At 39.7% G+C, this 21359-nt stretch overlaps 1 protein-coding gene across 1 annotated transcript in view; it reads right to left on the reverse strand.

Moving 5' to 3' along the window:
- The window catches only part of CFAP92 (cilia and flagella associated protein 92 (putative)), a 35594-nt gene that overhangs the window by 12376 nt on the left and 1859 nt on the right, over window positions 1-21359 (reverse strand). The window contains exons 4-11 of the mRNA XM_063347628.1: window positions 19568-19763; window positions 17758-17889; window positions 14754-14838; window positions 9607-9770; window positions 7391-7513; window positions 6361-6545; window positions 3919-4808; window positions 2729-2923 (exon numbers count right to left, since the gene is read on the reverse strand). Of these exons, the coding sequence (XP_063203698.1) occupies window positions 2729-2923; window positions 3919-4808; window positions 6361-6545; window positions 7391-7513; window positions 9607-9770; window positions 14754-14838; window positions 17758-17889; window positions 19568-19763 (1970 nt within the window). The remainder of the gene's footprint in view (window positions 1-2728; window positions 2924-3918; window positions 4809-6360; window positions 6546-7390; window positions 7514-9606; window positions 9771-14753; window positions 14839-17757; window positions 17890-19567; window positions 19764-21359) is intronic.

Genomic DNA, 21359 nt, shown 5'->3' on the forward strand with positions numbered 1-21359 from the left:
ACATCTCATTCTGATCAACTTTCACCCTGGATGCCATTCATGACAATGTTTACCTCACATCTGATTTCTCTTCATTCACAAAATTTGGCCTGAAAAGACTAGCGTCAACGGAAAAGCAGTTCCAAATACACGCCAGCTACTGAGCAGCACACACACGCTTTGTACTCACGCGCTTAGTTCGATTCTCAGGCCAGAGCAGAGGCCATGAAATAAAGCAACTTACCTGATAGCCAAACACGGTATTGTGATTCCTTACCGAAAGCGGAAAATTGTTAATTCATTTATTCATAGTTATTCTTTATTTGAGGAGAGTAACTTCACAAAGTATGGTAAAAGAGCTCGATTGTAAAATTACTGCAACATTATTTTCTTATCATTACTTCTGAACAATTCATGCAACCGATAAATGACATTAATTTCAAAGTTGCATCAGCATTAATGACACAAATTGAATTTATATCGCTATGTTAAAAATTAAATTAGACATTGTGCATATGGATCATGCGCATTAGTTTTTCTACAGTTAAAATTACTTTCCTGGCTAGTTCTGGCAGAAGGAAATGTATCGAGAGGCAGCAGTTTCTGTTGCGCACACACTAAACCACTGACTGACTACAGCAAACCAACAACAAACCAAACCCAGGAGTTCTGCAAGTTAGAGACTGCTTTTGAACCCAGTCACAGCCTGTATACTTCCGTGAAGAATTTATTTGTGTTTCTCTGAATAACTACACAGAGCAGAATGAGGGGATGGCAAAAAGGACTAACACCCAAAGGCTGGCAGACGGGAGTCACTCCTCGCAGGGGGGCTGCTGGAAAGAGCTGGTGCCTACAAGGACATTGTCTCAGCCACTGAAGATGCTTTTACTGAGGTTCTCTCTGATTTTATAGCAATGACTGCTCTGAAATATAGTGATCCTTCCTGCAGCTTCACCTCTGCCTAGTGGAAAAATAACCCCCTGCATTTAAAATCATCCCAGCCATCCTGAAACCCTCACTTTGACTGCAGGAACCTGAGCTGCAGCTCTCTAGCGAGTTGTGCACAGCAGCCAACCTGCTGATTTAATGTGCTTTTTTTTGGGCAGGAGATACTACAATAAAATTTCACCAGAAAATTAACTAACAAGTATCTAAAACATGCAGCAGCATGTTATTTTCTCCCTCAAATATTGCCAGCACATAGCTAAAGGAAGAAAGGTATTTACCAACCATCATCGGAGAAAAAAATGAAAAGAAAAAAGGACTTTGAAGAACAGCACAGTGATGGCCACCAGCCACCTTCATATTGTGTTCTTTTCCTCACCATCTCTAGAGTAAACGTGAAACAAATTACAGATATGTGAAGAGGTACCCAAATTACTTGCAGATCACTAGAATGAATATACTTCAGAACTTTAAGTGTAAAGGCCTTGCTCTTCATTAGCTTAATGACGTTAAGTTTCATTAGTCATCAGCAAATAAACAGTTCTTGAACTTGAATGGGCCAGCCAACAAGGGGGCACAGAGAGAGCCACTAAACCAGCCTGCTAGATCAGAGGTGTACCATCTAGGCAGCTTGGCATACGCAAAATAAAACTTGTCATAGACAGGCCATCCATACGTACTACACATTACCGAGTGTGTTTTACCAAAAAGCAAGCATGTGGGAGGGCAAGGGGTAAGGCTGCTACAAGACTGTGTGAATGTTATTGCACATTAACAAGAATTTTTTATAAAATCAGATTGATGTCTAGAAGACATTCACTCATTCTTGCCTCAGGACCAAATGTCCCCATTTATTTCAAACAAGCTTTGCAGGATTTCAGTTCAGAAGTTCATCCACACAAGCCAGTCTATTTCTAGTAAGGAAGCAAGCAATCACAGTTCATCTCTGCTTTCTAAACCTAGGTTGCACGTATCAGAGATGGATGGTAGCTTTTCCCACCTCTCAACAAATGTGTCTTAATGTACCAATAAACAAACAAAGAAACACACCCAGAATTTTTTTCATAAATTTGTAAAATAGATAGATAGATAGAGCTGTATGCACATGAGACTTCACACACTTTCTTTAACCCATCCTAGGAGACGTAACGTCAGAGATGCTTTAAGGCAAACAGCTGTGAATACCTGCCCGCTGACAGAGTGAGCAACCCAGCGGAGTTCCAGCAGTAAACCATGCAACAAAACCCTCAAACAAAAAGCCAGGAAGAGGAAATATATTCTCCCAACTCTCACAAGACTCTTCCTTTCTCTAGTTACCATAGGAAGACAGTTTTTAGAATTCCCCACTTAGTTCAAGTGACTTTCTGGCTCTATCAAGTCCTATTTGGCCTCTTCCTTTACTCCATCCTCCGCCACCTCTATGAGAAGAGGGCAGAGAAGTAAATCCTTCCCAGCTGATGCTTCTGACAATGCAATTTTCTCTTTCTTCTATTTGTATTATATTAAGATATTTTCTGATACACTATCCTACTGATACACCTCTCTTGTTTAAAAATTATAAACTCCTGCCCAAACTAAAAGTGAGCTCACCGATACCAAGTTACCACTGCATCAGCAGTGAGAAAACCATGCTCTTCCGCCTTACCCTACCTGATCTAAAATCTAAATTACCCACCAGGCCCACAGACTGCTTTCATCAAGGAAAAGATATCCATGAGTATTATTTTTTATCTCAAATATTCACTCTTATTTTGCTAATATTTCATTTCTTAATTTCTTGCCTGTGAATCTGGAGGAGTCATACCTGGACAAGGCCTGGAAACACGCCCAAGGAACGGTACCTCTGACGTAGAGCAGAGGCTGTTTTGTGATAGCGAAGAGGGGCTGACAGAGGCGGAAACGATAAAAGAGAGCTTCCAGGTCTGTATACAGGCGCTGATGGAAAGACAGTTGTGAGTTATACAGTATTTCCAGTTGTCCGTCGTCCTCTCTGTAAGTCCTGTAACAAAGTACCCCAATGACAAGGTTAAAACTATCAGCCCGTATTTCAGGTTTCCTCAATTCTGCAGCACAATTACTCTCTCTATTGTCCTTTAGATGGAACCTCTTGTGGCCTTCGCTTCACATAAACTGTTCCGAAAAAAATATTTTGGACAAAATTACAAAGAAAATATCAAAACTCTCATGACAAAACTGAGTTGCATATGTTTCCTTTTTAAGCCACGTGGCAAACATTTGAAAGGAAGCTCACCTCAGTTTCACCAGTGTTGTGCCCTTAACAGCTGCCTTATAGCTACAAAAGCATTATAGAAATATTTCTACCACAACTACCAAAATTCATACTTCAGCAGTAAAACAAAGCTTCAATTTAGGCTACAGGTGAGCACTGTCAAGAGACAACTTTTCATGCAATAAATAATTTCAGTAACTGCAATGAAGTGACTTGCATTAAAAAAAAAACAAAACAAAACAAACCAGCAAACCACCACAGGAAAGCTTTGACAACATGCTACAGTGCTGGAAAAAATACCAATTATTTTTTAAGCATAAAATTTGAGGGAGACATTCATTTTGAATTTGTCACATTTTCCCCTAAGCTCAAAAGAAGAAACAGCTTGAAGTCCAGCTTCCTCATTGTGACTACATTTGCTTTAGATCCCATTAAGTATTTTTGTTATTATTTAGAATTGGCAGATTATAGTGCTGTTTCCACAAACCAAGTAGCAGCTTAACAAAAAAAAGTACACGTTGTCATCCATCTCATTTCAACTTTAGGCAGATGATCGGCGGTGTAACATGTGTAACATGATAAATAGAAGATTATGGCTCAAGTGAAGCAGCCACTGGGACTCATCTCCACTAAAACCATGTAGAAAGTCGCAGCCATGTACTTGCCTATATATCTTTGTATAGAAAGGGATGGGGGAGGTATAAATCCAATTAAAATCTCTGAATCTAAGGAAATAACCGATGAAAAACCTCAAACTCTCCTACCTTTCAAAGTGTCTGTCCCATAGTCTCTTGATTGCTCTGTCTTTTAATCCCTCCAAGACAAAGAGATGAGTTGCTCCATCCAGTAAGTGAAAACCAGTAACAATATCCAACTCAGAAAGTTTCTCAAGTGTGGTTTTCAGTTTCGATGCAGCAAGAGCCATTCCGATTAAGTGTACAAGATAGCAGTCCAGCTGGAGGGCTTTAGCATTGATTTCTGTAATCTCTTCCACCAAATCATGTAATAAAGATGAATTATTGTAGTCAAAAATGTAGATTATACAACCATATGGGCAACTTGTGACTTGAGAATCAGCAATTTCTGCTTGCATTCCCAACGGTACAGCTATTTCCACTTTTACTTTCAAAAGCGAGTCTGATTCTAGATAATCTCCCATAGGCAGCAGGGAAGAACTACTCACTGATTCTGTTACAGTCTTTTTTTCATCCTCCTCACTGAAAGCAGGTGTGTTTGGAGCTGAGCAGCTATGAATGGGAGCGCTAATAGTCAAGTACTTTTTACCCAGCAATAAATCAGTTAGACTGACTTTAGCTACCCCATGTGGATGCCACACTTTGTTCCTTGTAAAAGAATTACTGATTGTGGATTTGCAAGCAAGGAAGCTCACCTTACCCATGTGTTCATCTGCTTCATCTTCCCCAAACAAACAGGGCTTTTTTGTGTTGTTTTCCATGTTTCTATCCCGGTCGTGAACTTCAATCTCCAAAGGTGGACCTCTAAGACACCTCTGTAATTCCCCAGGTTTCATCATCCCTGTTAGAAGTACATTAACATCCTTAAAGTAGACGTGAGTTCCATGGACTTGTCCATGAGTTCGATGAGGTGGAAAGTTATGAAATTTGTATTTGCAGTAGGTGGGAATACACAATCTCTAAAGAACAAAAAGATAAGGAGAAACAGATATTTACAGGGTTAACCTTTTATCTTTTTATTTTTAACCTCACAGAACAATGGGCTTTTCTAGTAAAGAAGGTATAAGGGATGTACTTCATGGCACAAACTACGGTCCTCCAAGGCAGCAAAGAAGCCATTCTACAGGCCTGGATCCTGGGGTTTGGGAATATACTGTCCCCTTCGTTTGCCTGTCCTCAAATTTGTTGACTTTCCAAATACATGAGAAAAATTCTCATGGATTCCAGATCATTAAAGAAGCATGCTGGGGACTGCAATGACTTCGAGACCTTTTTTTGTTTCTCCCTATACATTCATCTGTAGGATTCAAGGCCTAAAATAAAATGCCTATAGCTAGAGGTTAGGAAATTCAAGAAGTATCCAGAGATAGTGTAGAGAACGGACTGTATGATCTCCATCATTAGCCATTTGTTTACAAATCTGGGGAAGCAGAGGGGGATTCATTCCGCAATACTTGTTGCGGTTCCTCCATGCAAGCGTCCATCAGCACTCCCGCAGCCTGCACGGAGTGGGGGCTACCTGTCAAGGACTAGCCTGACAATTGCAGATTTGAAACAGTTCATTATTTCACTTTGCAAATTCCATTAGAAGCTACAGAGTGCTTTCGGCTCCATTATTTATTATGTCACGCTGTTACTGACTTTTTCCCCTGTTTCTCTTCATAAATGCTAAGCCAATTCGCTAAGCCAATCAGTCTGTCATACGCCCTGCAGTGTAAAACTCCACCACAGAACTGTATGTGCCACTATAAAGTTCCTGACATAGTATCATTAACCTATTATTTTATAGAACCATATTATTTTCACAAAACCAATAACAAACCATCCTAGTAATGTTAAGAACCATGCTGATGCAACTTGGACCAGATCTTTCATATAATTTCTTATAATTCCACCTCAGACAGGGATCAACAAAATAGCTCCTGAAATCAAAGGTCTCTGACCTTAATTTCACTGTAACATCAAGAACATATAAAATACTCAGAAAAGTGTCTTTTTAAAACAGCATTTCTTCAAGCCTAAAAATGCAATCATTTGACAAGAGAACATATTTTCTAATTCATCCCTCAAAATTTACAAATATAACACCAAAAATTTAAACTAGATATGCTCACCAATATAGAACTTTTTTTGCACAGCATTTATTTAAGATGTGAAGCATTTGCTGTTAAGTTAGACAATATTGCCCTGACTTGTCAGCAAATTGTTTCAAACAATACTGCGCTGAGACTGAACTAGATCTTCTCTGGTTTACTCAAGATCCACTGCTCAGAAATCAAAATGGGATGACTATATATGAATTACTGCCCTTGGAAAACACAAGGATTGCTGTTTCACAGTGATACATGGGCACTAATCTGGTCACACATTTTTCCAGGGAATACGTTAGTCATATTCTCCAATTTTCTACTAATAAGGAACGTTACCTCTAAAACCATGCCCATATTTTAAGCAAAGCTACTAGAGGGTAACCAGGAGATTCTTTCAGACAGAAGTAGCAGTCTGTGTTACCTGCAGCACTTCCACTGGTACCGGTGTGTTTGGGAGGCAGGTAGCCGAAGTAATCCTTATAATCAGTGGATTCAATTCATGCCTTTGTCTTTCAGACAGAAGAGGTGCTTCCACAGCAAAAGTCACATAAGCATCCAAAACTTTAGGATTGCTTCCTGCCAGACGACCGATCACTGATTTCTCTCCTTTTTAAACATGCAAGATCAAATACCATTAGAAGCAAACTCATTAAGGCATCCATATTTGATGCAATTAATTACAAATCTCCACTGAATTTGTATTAAAATAAAAGTATTGCTTTAACTGCCTCAAATATTATCTTTTACAATAGTCCCCAAAGCAGTGTCAGGACCCCCACTTGGACTGACTGCCGAAAGCATACAGAAGTTTATTTCTTTTTGAAGCTACAAATATACAGTTCACATAAACACAAAAATTAAAGCAGTTCCAAGACTCTTCATCGTAATTAAACTCTTTGTTAAAGGTAAACAAGGACCTTTAAACAAACTGGCTTCTCTGCCATCAGCTTTGCCGCATCCATGGACTCAGCAGCTGAGTGAGTGCCGCTCGACATACCACTATTTCAGTCTGCGTGCACAGAACCAAGGGGGGATTTAACTCCCTACACACATAAGACAACAAATTTAATAATGAATGTTAATCTAGTTACAGTCAGAAAATCACAGAAATAACCCACTCTACTCTGACCAATATCCCACTTTCAACACATTCTACACCAAACAGGACAGAAGAACTTAGGTGTACATGCTGATGGAGAACTACAGCGCAGAGTTATTTCTGACATCCTGCCCTTCAGAGCGCTCAGACCTCTGAGCACCTGTCAGCCTCCCCCATATCAAACCCAAATGCCATGTCTTCCCTAACCAGACAGCTTTCATCCCTAGGGAATTTCGTGTTCTGGCTCTTTCAGGCCAGTTTCCAGCAGGCAGCCCCAGGAGAGCAGAGGTCTTTCAGAGGAGGAGCCATGGAGGACACCCAGCACTTCGCTCCCTTCTGCCCGGGACAGTACCTGAGAGGAGAGGCATGAGCTCTAACTGCAGGGAAGCAATGCCGGATTTCTTTGCCACAGTAGAATCAATGTCTCTTTTACGACCAGAACCTCTTCTACCTGCTGATGGAAGGCGGAGTTGGACTGAGTAGGAAGGAGGAAACATTTTGTTGCAATTAATGCAAGAAATAATTTAAAATTTACTGCGGAAGGCGGCACAATTCAGTATCATCCTTAAAAAAAGTTGTCGATTAAACACTTTAACACCAACTTAGGCTAGTATTTCCATATGCTCGAAATTCCATTGCCAGTCTGCTATACTATGCATAAAATCCCTACTTTACAAGAAAGTTAAATTTGCAACAACAAGCATTAGAAGTTCATGGAATTACCAAAATTAAATTTATTTTTGCCACCTTATTATTTTTCCCTTGCTTATATACATTATGACACATATATGGTACTCTTTCTGATATGTATTCCATTGTTTCCAGAAACCTGTATTTTATAAGAGGAATATTGCCATTCCTTTACCTCACAAGGACACCGTGAAGATAAACTCATTAATATTTGCCATTTTCTTAGATGCCGAGCAATTATTCCCAAAGTTCCTTTCTCCCAGATCTAGTCTTTACCCAAGCAGTAAAAGCACAGTCAGTCCCCGCTCAAGTATTTAAATCCTAGCTTCAGATGCTTTGTGCCATCAGTTAACTAAGCAAGCACTGAATTTCAGCACAAGTAGTTAAAGTTTGACAAAAAATGTAGCGAGCGAACACGGCAGCTTAAAAGAACTGCAGAAATATTACTGCTGCTGGTCCTGGTTTATTATTATTCCTATAATAAAGGGAATGGCAGAATGTTTTAAGCACAAATTTAACACTTAAATGGAAAGAAAGAGAGGCACACAATTTACTATTAAAGTTTTATCTTTTAACAACAGTAGTAATGTGACAAGAACTATTAGCAGTACCAAAATTACACCAGGGAAAATAGTCCACTCTGACCACGAGCAAAATGACAACCTACATGGAGAAGTCCCCACAAAGTGTGTAACTGTTCATCTGCAGCTCGTAAATGAAAAATTCCAACTGCCTTACCTTTGAAACAAATAGCGTGTGGAAGTTTGAGAGATAATTGCGTAGAACTGATCACGTAGGTCAGGGGTCTCCAGAGTGACAGGAAAGAAAGACCAAAGCAGAGCCACAAGGTGAAGAGAGGTGATGTGGGCCCGGGTTAAGCGCCTCAAACACACCCCTGCGCTGCGACCTGAGCTGCCTCCACCATCTGCAGCGCACGGGAGGGCTCCACAACGCCTGCCTCTTTCTCTGCACGCCCTGCTTTGCATTACTCTTTACTGCTCTTCCGAAGGTCTGTCCGTAAAAGCAGGAGCACCGAACTCTGCCACAGTGGACAGCAGCAGAAGCCAGTTGTCCAGTAAAGATTTGGTTGACACTATCAGTGCATTCACTTCCGTTGATAGAAGGATACCACAACTGAATGTTATCATTTACGCCCGGTGATGCTTACTGATGAGCAAATGTACTTTCTATAATGTGTCCTAGGAGCAATGTGTCCCACAACCCTGTGATGCTGCGCTAGTTTGGGGCCAGACGAGCACGGTATTTAACATGGGTGAGTTAATACATGCTCTAGTGTCCATTGTTGCAGTGGTTATCATCTGCAACATCTCCCATCTTTCATAGGGCTTTATCAATTGTAAGCTACAGATGAGAGAGCAAAATCTCACTCTGTGGTATTTCGTGGCTGTGGTTTTTCATTTAACGTAATGAACAAGCACAGGAAATAAAACCAGACCGTAAATCACAGATCAAAACCTGGCCTCTAGTGGAAAAAGCTATGCAAGTGATATGAAACAACCGCGGCTTTGTAATTTTGCAGTTGGAATAATTATTTTAGCTCCAACATTACCCTAACCATATTACAAATTTCATCATTGTGTACCCAATCATTTCACCCCTGGAACACTCCAAGTGGTAGAAAAGGACCGACATCATCATCCTTGGCTCACACTACTATCTAAGGCAACTGAAAAAGAAAGGTTTATTAGCTTCAGAACAAACACAGAAAGTTCATGGCAGAGCCAAGACTAAAGCACAGGTCCCATAACTCTTTTTTCTTTCTTTTAACCTTGAATTCTTTAAAGAAAAAAAAAGAAGATAAACAGAATTTTGTGCCTATCTTTTAAAATCTGGTCCATAATTCCATCCAGAACTTACCATTCATGGCGGCTGTTTTGTCTGCTTCGTATGTCAGAATTCCCACATTATCATATATTTTCCCCGTTTCTTTTGAAGTTGAATTAACTGGTGGACCAGCAATTGCTTTCTGCTTCAGCAGTTGGGCCTTATCCAGAAATCCATTTTTTGCAAATATCACACTTCTGGAAACATTAAAAAGATCTGAAGTTATTTTAGAAAAGCGGAAAATAAAACAAAAAAAAAAATCCTTGCCATGCTCATGATTCCACTAAAACAATTTCTTTCATTAAAAAAAATATTTCAAGTCTAAAAGAGCTTAACTGCCAGAATATAAATGTAAAGGAAATCCAAGAAGGATATCAACAGGATACATGGGCTTTCTCTTCCAAGCAAGAGACCAAGTGCCTGAAGAGATGCATAAAGTAAAACAATACCTTATGTACAGATTTTTCTGTACATCTGCTGTGCTTTTTAAGGAAAGAGAACTATGTCTGTTCTATTACTGTTCGCATTTTGTATACACTGTAACACAATTACAGAGAGACCAGAAATCTATAATTAATAGAGTTTTGCTCTACTAAAGGACCAACTGCCTTCTTGCGGGGAAGATGCAGCTAGGAATGCTGTCACTTAGTTTCACATTAACAAGCTTCCCAAACCTTGTAACATCGGCCACTGCCGTAAACGGTTCTTTACAAGACATCACACATTTTATTCCCTAAAGTAAAGGATTGCTGCTGAAAAATGACTATTCATCAGAAACAATAGAAAACGCTGTTTAACAGAGATGAATCTCACTGCATTTTAAATCTCCTGAATAAACGATTTTGTCGTCCCTGTCTTCAGGTCACCGTTATATATTGCACCTGGAGGGCAGCGCTACAAGACATACCACAGCAAAATTGTTTTAGCTGTGAAGAATGCATTCAGCCCTAAAGTTTCCTCACCAGGGGGCGACAGAACTGGGGGTAGAATTTTATATGCAGTTCCAGGAAATACAGTGTCTGTCCAAGAAATGTTTACATCAGTAGTCACAAAAACTGGTCACTGTTTCGCTTAGCTTTCTAGGCGGGATTTATACTAATAGCAGTTTGAAAATAAAGGCATTTGATGATGTTTTGAGAGGTACAATGTTTAATAATGAAATATCTATAGTTCAATACACATAGACAGATGCATAGAGTCTACTTCTACTCTTTTACACACATACTACAACATTCTTTTTTTTTTTAAGACTTTAATGTAACAAATGTTTTATTGCTAATAACATAGACTACAAGAACCCCCCGTCATCTCTGAGCGTGACTAGTATTATATGCTTGGGACACAAAGTACAGCTCTCCCTGACTGCTGCCCTTATAGCTTCTCACAATGATTATTTAAGGATTTCTGGTGCTGAATATTGTCTCCAGATTATCATATTCCACCTGCATCATTTTCTCTCAGATTTATTAATATGTGCAACATCTTCCCTTGATCCTTGGCATTAAATCTTTCAAACATCCTTTCTTCCTCCTCCTCCCAGGAGTTTTAATCTCAGAGGTCCAAGTCCCTCAGCTGCTTCACAAACATTATTTTAATTCCAACAGGCATCCATGCAGTGAGCAATGAATCAAGACTGTGGCCGTGAAGCTTGAAGCAATGTATATTTATAGCACTAAAAATAATAATTCATTACGCAGACTAGGCCAAGCATTTCCCAAATGACTCTACCTGTCCTCAGAGATGTTTCAAAAAGGATGGTAGTAACAGCTGGGAGTGGGGAGAGAGAAGGTTGGTTGCGTGGTTTTGCAGCACTAAAAGTGATCAACATTAAACATACAGCTTTCTGAGATCTTTGTATTCCTATAAAAACACGCAGCCAAAATTGTTAATATATGGTTAATGAAGTAGTGAATGACAGACTGTCCAAATAATTGGTTGGGGAACAAAAAATCTAAATAAAAAAAATTTACATGTGGTTTTATAAGTAAACCATCATTCTAAGAAAAAAAACAGACGTGCTAAAACTAAAACCAGGCTGGTTTATTCGCCTCAATAAAAAAAAAGAAAAATCACTGCAAAAAGTCAGAGGCCCTGGAGACCATCACTATATATAGGAACCTCCAGGTGTTGGGAATAAATGAAGGAAACCGTAGTGTGGAGTTCACGGAGGTAACATGGAATTTATTGGTGGATTTGCTGGAAACCTCCCCACTGCAGACTGCAAAGGCGTAGAGGATATCAGACCATATGTGTGCATTTACAGCAGTATTAACAATTTTTCTGGAACCAATTTGAGAGAAGAAATGCAGCACGCAATTATTGTGACTATCATACTTCCTGGCTGTAGGCTTTTGACATAAAATGAGGGAAGAAGGAAGCTGATTCTTTAGAAAAAAAAAAAGATTATTTTCCAGGTGCACAAAGGAGCAGCAAAACTTTGCCAATAATAAAATTGGTAAAATATAACTTCCTGAATCTCAGATTTGCTTTTAGAATAAACATGTAGGCTGCTTGTCAGGTAACTCACCGTCCTCCGCAAGGAACGATCATTACAATAACAATAGCTCTTTGGACATGAAGCTAGGAAAAAACATCACCACAGTCACAATCCAAGTGGATTGGGAATGTTCAGGTATATGAAAGAGCAACAGCGATGTACATACGGATATAGCATTAAAGCATTTTATCCTGTTTGAGCTTCACTTTGAAGAGGTAAAGTTTTCCAGAAGAATTAACAGCCTGATAAATATCCTCACATAGCTCTTCCGTCATTAGACTGTAAGACCTCTAAATATGTTTCCAATAATGATTTGGGGGGAGGGGGGGTGTTAGAAAACTATTACAATATTTCTACCTAAAAAGGACTTCTTTTAATCTGTACTGAAAGTTATGTTTGCATGAAGACTAAACACATGCTCCTAATTTTGCAAAATACTGATCTAACTTGTTCCGGTTTCACCAGAATTTTGTTCCTGGCATGACAGACAATATAAATGCATGCAAGGGAACAGCACCAGCGTAAGGACCTACGCTTTCCGAATTAACCGAACAAAGATCCTTACACTTCAGAATAAAGATGCTTAGGAAATGCAGAGCAAGTCCAAAGTAAGGTAATGCCCTGGAGTTCCACTGTAACTCTTACACAACATGGACACCCATGTTTGAGCAGAAAGGACGTGCTTGATGTGCTCAGGGGACACAGAGTCGCAACAATTCACATTCTGAGTAACAGAGCAAGATTTCACCAGTGCTATTTTTGGAGTAAAAACCCTACTTAGTTTCAACAACACCAATTTGCATTTGCACCAAGTATCTCCTTCCATAAGCCATTAACAAATAAAATTCCATTCTGATGGTTGTTTTTTCCACTTCTATTATCACAAACAGATATGTAAGATATAAACACACTAACCCAACTGATTCTAGCAGTTACGAAGCTTCAGAGGGCCTCATTTTATCACGCAATCACATGGTATTTACTTTCATATTAAAAAATACAATGCAGAAGGAAATAGCTCAATTAGCAAAGGCTGTAAAATGGTGAAATGAAGTGGAAGTGACTATTTAGCCTATAAACCAGGAACTGAGAACTGTTAAAAACAGAATAGGCAGCAAACCAAGAACTACACAAGATGATATAGCAAGACATTGATTAAAAATCAAGATTCCATCAAATCTTACAATACAGCACCTCTGTTAAAGAAGCATCCGGTCTGTAGCAGCTCAAAAGAATACCGGCCAGGAACTTAAAGCAAGGTGCCTGGACTTTCTAAAAGCTGGGATATAGTTTTTTTAAAGATGGCTTTTCACTTAAATTAGAACTATCTGAAATAAACTAAAGATTTTGCTTCCATGTGCCATTCAACATCCTTGCTGATTTTCTTCATCTCTACAAATGCATGTTTTCTTTCTGCCAGACAAAACCCCTACACCATTTGAACAGCAAGATTCCCTTACAGATGCACTCATCAGAAATAACAGACTTCTCGCTTCGTACAAAATACTCAGAAACATCCATCTGGAAAGCTGAGTTCATAAATTCGGGCTGAAAGCATTAAGAGGCCTTTCATTGACCTCACCACCTTTTGAGCAGAGCACCAATCTCACTAACTCTTGTTCAGGAGAAATTCTTAAACTTGCGTTACAGCGTAAAATGAGAGAGCACATCACAGAATTCAGGAGTGGATTTGTTATCTTGTGGTGTCACCAATTAATTTTTTAGAAGCAAAATGGGAACCTTGAGAAAGTAATTTAAGAGTTTATATTTTTTAGATGACATTCTGGATGACGTATCTGAGACACAGCCTATTCATGATTCCTTTGTATTTCAAGTGAAAAGTCTTCCATTATGAATAATACCTAAGAAAATAATTTTTTTAAATGTTTCTCAAGTCTTGAACCCTCTAACATTTTCTACAATTTTACAAAGTCACATGCTCATTGTTAGAAATCTACCACTGAAAACTATTAAAAGAAATGACTTATTAAACCAAAAGTGTGATAACTGTTCCTAAAACCAGAACAGAACAAAGACAGAACTATGCTATTGCAGCAGCGTGAACTCAGAATTACCTTAATTGCTTTAGAAAATTACCTCACGGTGATTTGACCCCACACAAATTCCTAGTTACAGAGTTGATTCATTGAGCTCCCAAGGCAGCGAAGCCTGCTCTGCTGGCATCGCTTATTGCTGACACCACCTTCAATGTTTCCAAAAGAATGAGCTACCCTGAACATCACCCCTCACTTTTGCCACTTCCTCACACTTCCAGCTGAGCAACGAGCAGCAGAATAACTCCTAGCTCCTCCTCCGTCTAGTCTTAATGACGCCGTCTTATCCCACAAATCTGCCCTCGCAGGATACAAGGGAACAGAAGAAAAAACATGCACAAACAAGCAAGCTGGGCAAAGTTGGTTATTTCATGTATTTTTTTCAGAAACAGGTTCTTTGCCCCAAATATACTACAAGAAGCTTGATGTATCAAAGGGGATCTTAATGCTTTTGTTCCTCTCCTACCATCGGTAGGCACAGGTCCAAAAAGCAGTAGTTAACCGCTTCTGAAACCACAGTATAATTATAAAACATTTTAAAAAATCCCATAGAGACTCAAAAACAATTACTTATCTTCAACTATATTTTTAACACATGAAATTTCCCAATGCAAGCGTAACATTCTTACCTCACTGTACCTAAGTCATCTGTCCTTGACGGATGTGGCAAATCACAATTAGATGTTGCTAGTCCATTCAGATCAGTTTCTTCTGCTGAATTAAAACAGGTTACAGGTTTTACATTTGTTATTAAGTATTTCTATGTTTTGATAACTCCCGTAAGACTAAGAATATGCATCTGTAAAGCACCAGGAAAACGCGGTGGGAAGTCTTACACAAGCTTTATTTGTAACTCAAAACCATGATCCATTTAATTTTTGTCTCTGTGCCAAGGATGAGTTTGAATTAGCCTAAAATATATAAAATAAAATACATTTTGAGGGACTTTGACAGATGATTCAAAGAAATTAAAATATTATGAAGTCATACTTTATTTCCTAGAAAAATAAGCTCTGTGGTAATTATCATGCTGCAATTTAAAACAAAACTATGAATTAACAAGTAACAAAAATGAGGTGAGAATACCCAAATATTGTTTTGTTAGCGCTGAATGTCCTACCCATACTTAAGTAGGTACTGATGTCAATCTTAACGCATGGAAGACTGCATACATAAGAAGTAATACATTACTTTGCTTATCTATTTTAATAAACTGTTCCAATTGCTATTCTAGTGAATATTTACCAAAAACAGTAATGTTAATAGCGTCCAGACCCCTTACACAATGTGTAGAAATGTCCAGATATTTTTCCAATGTTTTATATATGTATATTACACCTGTCTTCAGATGTCATTTAATTACAGAATAACACTCCACAGTCACAAATTTCAGTGTTAATTACTTAACACTTGGACTCACAATGTATCAGCCTTAATTACAGTGAGATGTAGGTCTTAATTACAGCGAGATTAGAGCAAATCAACATTGTATGAATGGCAGGTAGAATTTGCACTTGAATAGCTGAATATGTTCCACACAACAAAGAACAAAACTTGCCATTATCTGGAAGTAGGCAAAGCTGAAGCAATGGAATATTTGGTTTTCACCTGGCTATACGCAGGACACTGAGAAACTGTAACTACTTACCTCGTTTTACAGAGCACAAGTACTTGTACACCTAATAGTGCACACAGTTTTTCAAAGCCAATGAAAAGAAATATAAAGAGACCTTCAGGACATTCCTTTCTTTCTTAACACAGACTGGGTTAGCATGCAGGCAAAACGCTGGCATTTCTCCACTCATCTGAACTGGAAGCTCTGTTCCTGTCCTTCATCTCCTTGAACACACTTTCTACTTTTGCAGACTTCAGTATTTGGTCCATCGATCCTCTCTGGGCCCATCACTAGATGGCACTACCACCAAAATACCGATGCATTCTGCCAGCCTAATTACAGCAGGAATTCATCTACTCCTCCTTCGATGGTGCATATCATTAATCATTAGTAAGGTCAAAAGATTAAAAAAATTGTAAAAAGATAACCAACCAAAGCTGGGGACACAGTGCTCCTCAACATAATGTAAGCAGCCCCACATCAGATGCTAACATAGGAGGCAATCACATTATCTCCTGAATCCCCAGTACCACGCTGCAGTAACAAGGTTTCCCTTTGGATAATTCTATCTAAATATTTGGCAAGTCCATTTTTGTTTGTATACCTAACAAAATCACAGACATAACACAGAGGGAGGACCTAGCTGTTAGATTTGTTTTCAGCATAAAAATCTAAAATTAAGGAAAAAACAAAGGAAAACAAACAAAGAAAAACAAACAAGCAAACATCCTATGATAACAACCATTTAAATTGCAAGACCAACTGCCTAAATGCAGAAGTTTTCAAAATAAAAGGTGCTAGAATTTGGCCCTTTGGTACCTATATGCAACCGAGACCCCGGATGACGATTAAACACATTTTTACATGTTCCTCTGCCCCAGGTAGCACACGATTGTTCATTGTGTTGCTCAATGAAAGAGTATTTCAAAAGTTAGCTTTTTTCTTACTGCACAATGGAGGTCTCGGTGTCATTTCTTACAAAGTATCCAAACCCTGTACCAAAAGAATTACTGAAGCCCTGAGAGTTCTGTAACACTCATTGCTAAAGTATCTTTGTGCTTTCTCTATTTTAACACTTTCTGGAACATGTCAAATGTTATGTCCATTGTGGAGACTGAAAATTGAAGTACAAAAAAATAAGGCAAAACATTTCCACTAACCTTGGTGGCCCAGCTAGAAAGCCTAATTATTTCCGAATTCTCAGCATTATATATTTATTTTAATTTTCATTGATGAAGTTTTGGTTCATTTGCTCTTGACCTCAGCTGCTGTTGTGAGCTCTCCACCAGGCACTGTGTCGTGGTGCCATGGGCTCACAGCAGCGCGCTCTGCAAGGCTGCTCAGTTCAACAGTGCCCAGGGGCAGGGAAACCCCAGCTTTCCAGGGAACAGACCTGAGCAGGGCTCCAAAAGGGACAAGGAAAGCTAGCAGCAGCATTTAAGAAGATGAGGCCACAATCACACTGCCACTGGATGGAGAACTGGACACAAGGCCAGGTTTTGTTGTTATTTGTGGCAGTATTGCAGCAGGTTCTCAACTGCCACAAGGCAAGGCCAGATTACAAAGCCGCATACAATTGGGATCCCACCAGAGTCAGCAATAAACTTTCAGACTTTTCCATGAACTCGCAATTTAAGGGAAATGTGGCATTCTGCTACTGGATTCCAGATATTGGTGAACAGCAGAGAAACAGCAAGAATCTGAGAACTTCAATTCTAGTCGGGGCTCTAGATGTTAATGCAATCACTTAGAAACATGAAGCAACAGAAAATGACAATGCTTTTTTCTGTGGTCCCTTAAAAACTCTCTGTGAGCCAGTTAAATCTCTTTTCTGTCCCAATTCTCTTCCAAAGCTATTAAGAACCCATTCTAACTATGATACCCTCAGTCTTCCTGCGACGCCCTGTTCCCTCAGTAGATTCCTCAGTCCTGTTCCTGCTCGCCCATTACTCCAGGTGCCCTTGCACTGCCCCTCCCTTTTCACCCCTAAGCCAGTTCCAGTTTCCATAATGCTATACCTGCAACAGGAAGGGCTGAAGACTCCTCCCGTGCCTTGCATTCCTTTCCTGCTTTGAGTTTTGTACGGCTGGGTGCTGGCTGGCTCTCTTCAAAGAATCTCCTTTGCAATAGCACTGTGTGTTTTACGCCGCCTATCAGGAAAAATAAAATAAAATAAAATAAATTCCCTGGTTTAGACTTAATTTCTTAGTCTGGTTGAGCCGCTTCAATTTTGAGCAATGATTCTCCCATGCCACCGCTTCCCATTTTCCTACTATCTATAAAAAGCCACACTTAAACTACAATTCTGTTCATCTGGAGATGAAAATCACAAGAGCTACTGAGATTTACCTCAAAGCTCACAGAAGAATCTAGCATTAAACGTACTCCCTGTGTACTGCGCAACAATACATATTCAGAAGAAAATACTGGGGCAGCTGAGGCTTGTGAGGATTCCCGGAATACTGCGCCTGCACAGCCCGGCAGTGAGCTGCGGGGACTTTGACACAGACTCCTCCGAAAGCACGCAGCTTCAGGAGGGAAAGCTTTCAAACCTTTCTTTTGCCTTCCTCCTCTGGTGAAAACGTAAGGCTGCTCTTCAGAAAATGCTGAACTACAAACAAGTCTCCGTTCCTCAACAACAGTTACTTAGGTGCTCAGCCTATCTTAAAGAGCAAAACCAACCCTGTATTAACCAGCATTTGAAATCTTATAACCTCACCAAATCTCTATCCTCTGATACGCATGGGACAGAGAGAAAAAATACAGGTTTTTTTCTAACAAATTATGCATCTTTTAATAGTAAAAATTAATTTTAACGGTAGTTTCACAGAATCACAGAATCTTCAGAGTTGGAAGGGACCTCTAGAGATCATCTAGTCCAACTCCCCTGCTAGAGCAGGATTACCTAAAGCACATCCCTCAGGGCTGCATCCAGGCGGGTCTTGAAAATCTCCAGAGAAGGGGACTCCACACCCTCCCTGGGCAGCCTGTTCCAGTGCTCTGTCACCCTCACTGTAAAGAAGTTTTTCCGTGTATTTGAACAGAACTTCCTATGTTCTAGCTTGTGCCCATTGCCCCTTGTCCTGTCACTGGGAACCATTGAAAAGAGCCTGGCTCTGTCCTCCTTAAACCCACCCTTTAGGTACTTGTAAACATTAATCAGGTCCCCCCTCAACCTTCTCTTCTCCAAGAGAAGAGAAGGCCATCAGAACAAAGGATACCACATTTCCTGTAGGTTTCATCTCATGCTTAGTTCTCTGGTATTTATTAAGGACTCAGATCTCATTTCATACATGTCTATAAGAGCCCAAACAAGGTGTAACTCCTGTGATTAAATTAACTCAACTAGTAAAAATTAACTATAAATTATAAAATAGCTGTCTGTGAAACCACTGACTTTCAAGCTAGTGTGGTCAAAATTTAGGGATAGATTCAAGTTATGGCGTTGTGGGAGACAACAAGGGGAAGACGACAAAACGAAAAGATGTACAGCATAACAATGTGGCTGTATGAGTTTTGCTTCTTCTCAGGTCAACAAAAACTAAAATCGATCATTGAAAAATGAATACATTCATTACTATCATTACTACCCAACAGCCTCAAATAACTCGCTAGTTCTCAAAGGTTCAGATTATAAACCTAATTATATTTTCCTGCCATCAAAATTTTCAGAAACTGACTCATGCATTCATTAAAACACTAACAAGTAGGAGTTATTTTAGTGGGAATGACATACGAATGTCAAATAAGCTCAACGACAACTTATCAGCAAGTGCAGTCACAATTTCAAGGTATGTTTTATAACATGCCTGTTTGCATTAAACTTACCAACAGCCTCTTCATCCCCTTCTAGTGAAGAAATAATATTTGGTTTACTAAGCTTCGCTTTGCCCTTGGTATCCCAGATTTTTAAAATTACTTTGTGATCTCTTAGTTTTATTAGATATTCATTAGTGACATCGATATCAACATTATGGTTCCATGATATCCACATCTTGTCATTCTCAAACCACGGTGTAATGGCCTATTAAAACAAAAGATTAAAATCTTTACAGGAGCTGATCAGTACTGAAGAACTTGTATCACATGCTGACCGCTACCACCACTGCTCTCAAACTGCACATTTCTTATTTTTCCCACGTGTGCTGGGTCTTACATGAACCCCCCCTTGCTGTGTCAGAGCGGCATATTTTGCTGGATTGAGATGAAGTAGTCTTATCAAGCCAAGGTCTGACACAAAGACCAGAGGTAAGAACAAACAGCAGTTAAGCTGTTGCTCAGAATGAGATCGGGGCCCAAAGGCTTAACAGAATACTGTAAAAGCAAATATATACACTTTAAAATGCTGAATTGGTATTTAAAATTAAAGCACCAGCACTAAACTTCACATGTACAGCAGCCCTGTGAAAAAGGACTTGGGGGTCCTGGTGGATGAAAAGCTGGACATGAGCCAACAATGTGCGCTTGCAGCCCAGAAGGCCAATGGCATCCCTGGGCTGCATCAAAAGAACCGTGGCCAGCAGATCCAGAGAGGGGATTCTCCCCCTCTGCTCTGCTCTTGTGAGACCCCACCTGGAGTACTGTGTCCAGCTCTGGAGCCCTCAGCACATGGACCGGTTGGAGGGAGTCCAGAGGAGGCCACAAAGATGATAAAAGGGCTGGAGCACCTCTCCTATGAAGACAGGCTGAGAGAGTTGGGGTTGTTCAGCCTGGAGAAGAGAAGGCTCAGGGGAGACCTTAGAGCCCCTTCTAGTCCCTGAAGGGGGCCTACAGGAAAGCTGGGGAGGGGCTGTTGGCAAGAGCATGTAGCAATAGGACGAGGGGCAATGGTTTTAAACTTTAGATGAGACATTGGGAAGAAGTTCTTTACACTGAGGGTGGTGAGGCACCGGCCCAGGTTGCCCAGAGAGGGGGTGGAGGCCCCATCCCTGGAGACATTCAAGGCCAGGCTGGATGAGGCTCTGAGCAACCTGATCTAGTTGAAGATGTCCCTGCTCACTGCAGGGGTTGGACTAGATGGCCTTGAGAGGTCCCTTCCAACCCAACACATTCTGTGGTTCTATGATGTACATGCTAGTAAGCTGCAAGAACAAAGCACTCATCAGAGTTGCCAAGAGAACACATTTCAGTCAGCAGCTTTGCCAGTGCAGTTTGTTCAACACAAACATCCAGCTGATACTCAGAAGTGGAAACCAATGAAAGAGGGCCATTAGATGGACTGTTGTGCAAAGACAAAACCTGAGAGTATACAGGTTGCTTTAAAACTAACACTCTCTCTCTAGATATATAAAATAAATAAATAAATAGATAAATTTAGAATCAACTTTTTAGAAACAATTTCTTAACAAACCAAGGCGTATTCTAAACAATATATCCAATTTTTAGGTTCCTGTGGAGAATTCGATTAGGATGTGCAGGATTCGATCAGACGTGTGTCTAAACAAAACAAAATTTGCAAAATTCATCAAGTACCTTAAAAATCTTTTTATCCTCAACAAAGATCAGAGGCATAAATTTCATTTTTTTTCTTCATTGTTAATAAAATGGATAGTTGCCTTCAAATTATTATATTATTATCTTGGTTCTTGAAAGAAAAAAGCTATAATCCTGACTAAACTGA

This window comes from Chroicocephalus ridibundus, chromosome 10 (assembly GCF_963924245.1).
Source record: "Chroicocephalus ridibundus chromosome 10, bChrRid1.1, whole genome shotgun sequence".
NCBI lineage: Eukaryota > Metazoa > Chordata > Aves > Charadriiformes > Laridae > Chroicocephalus > Chroicocephalus ridibundus.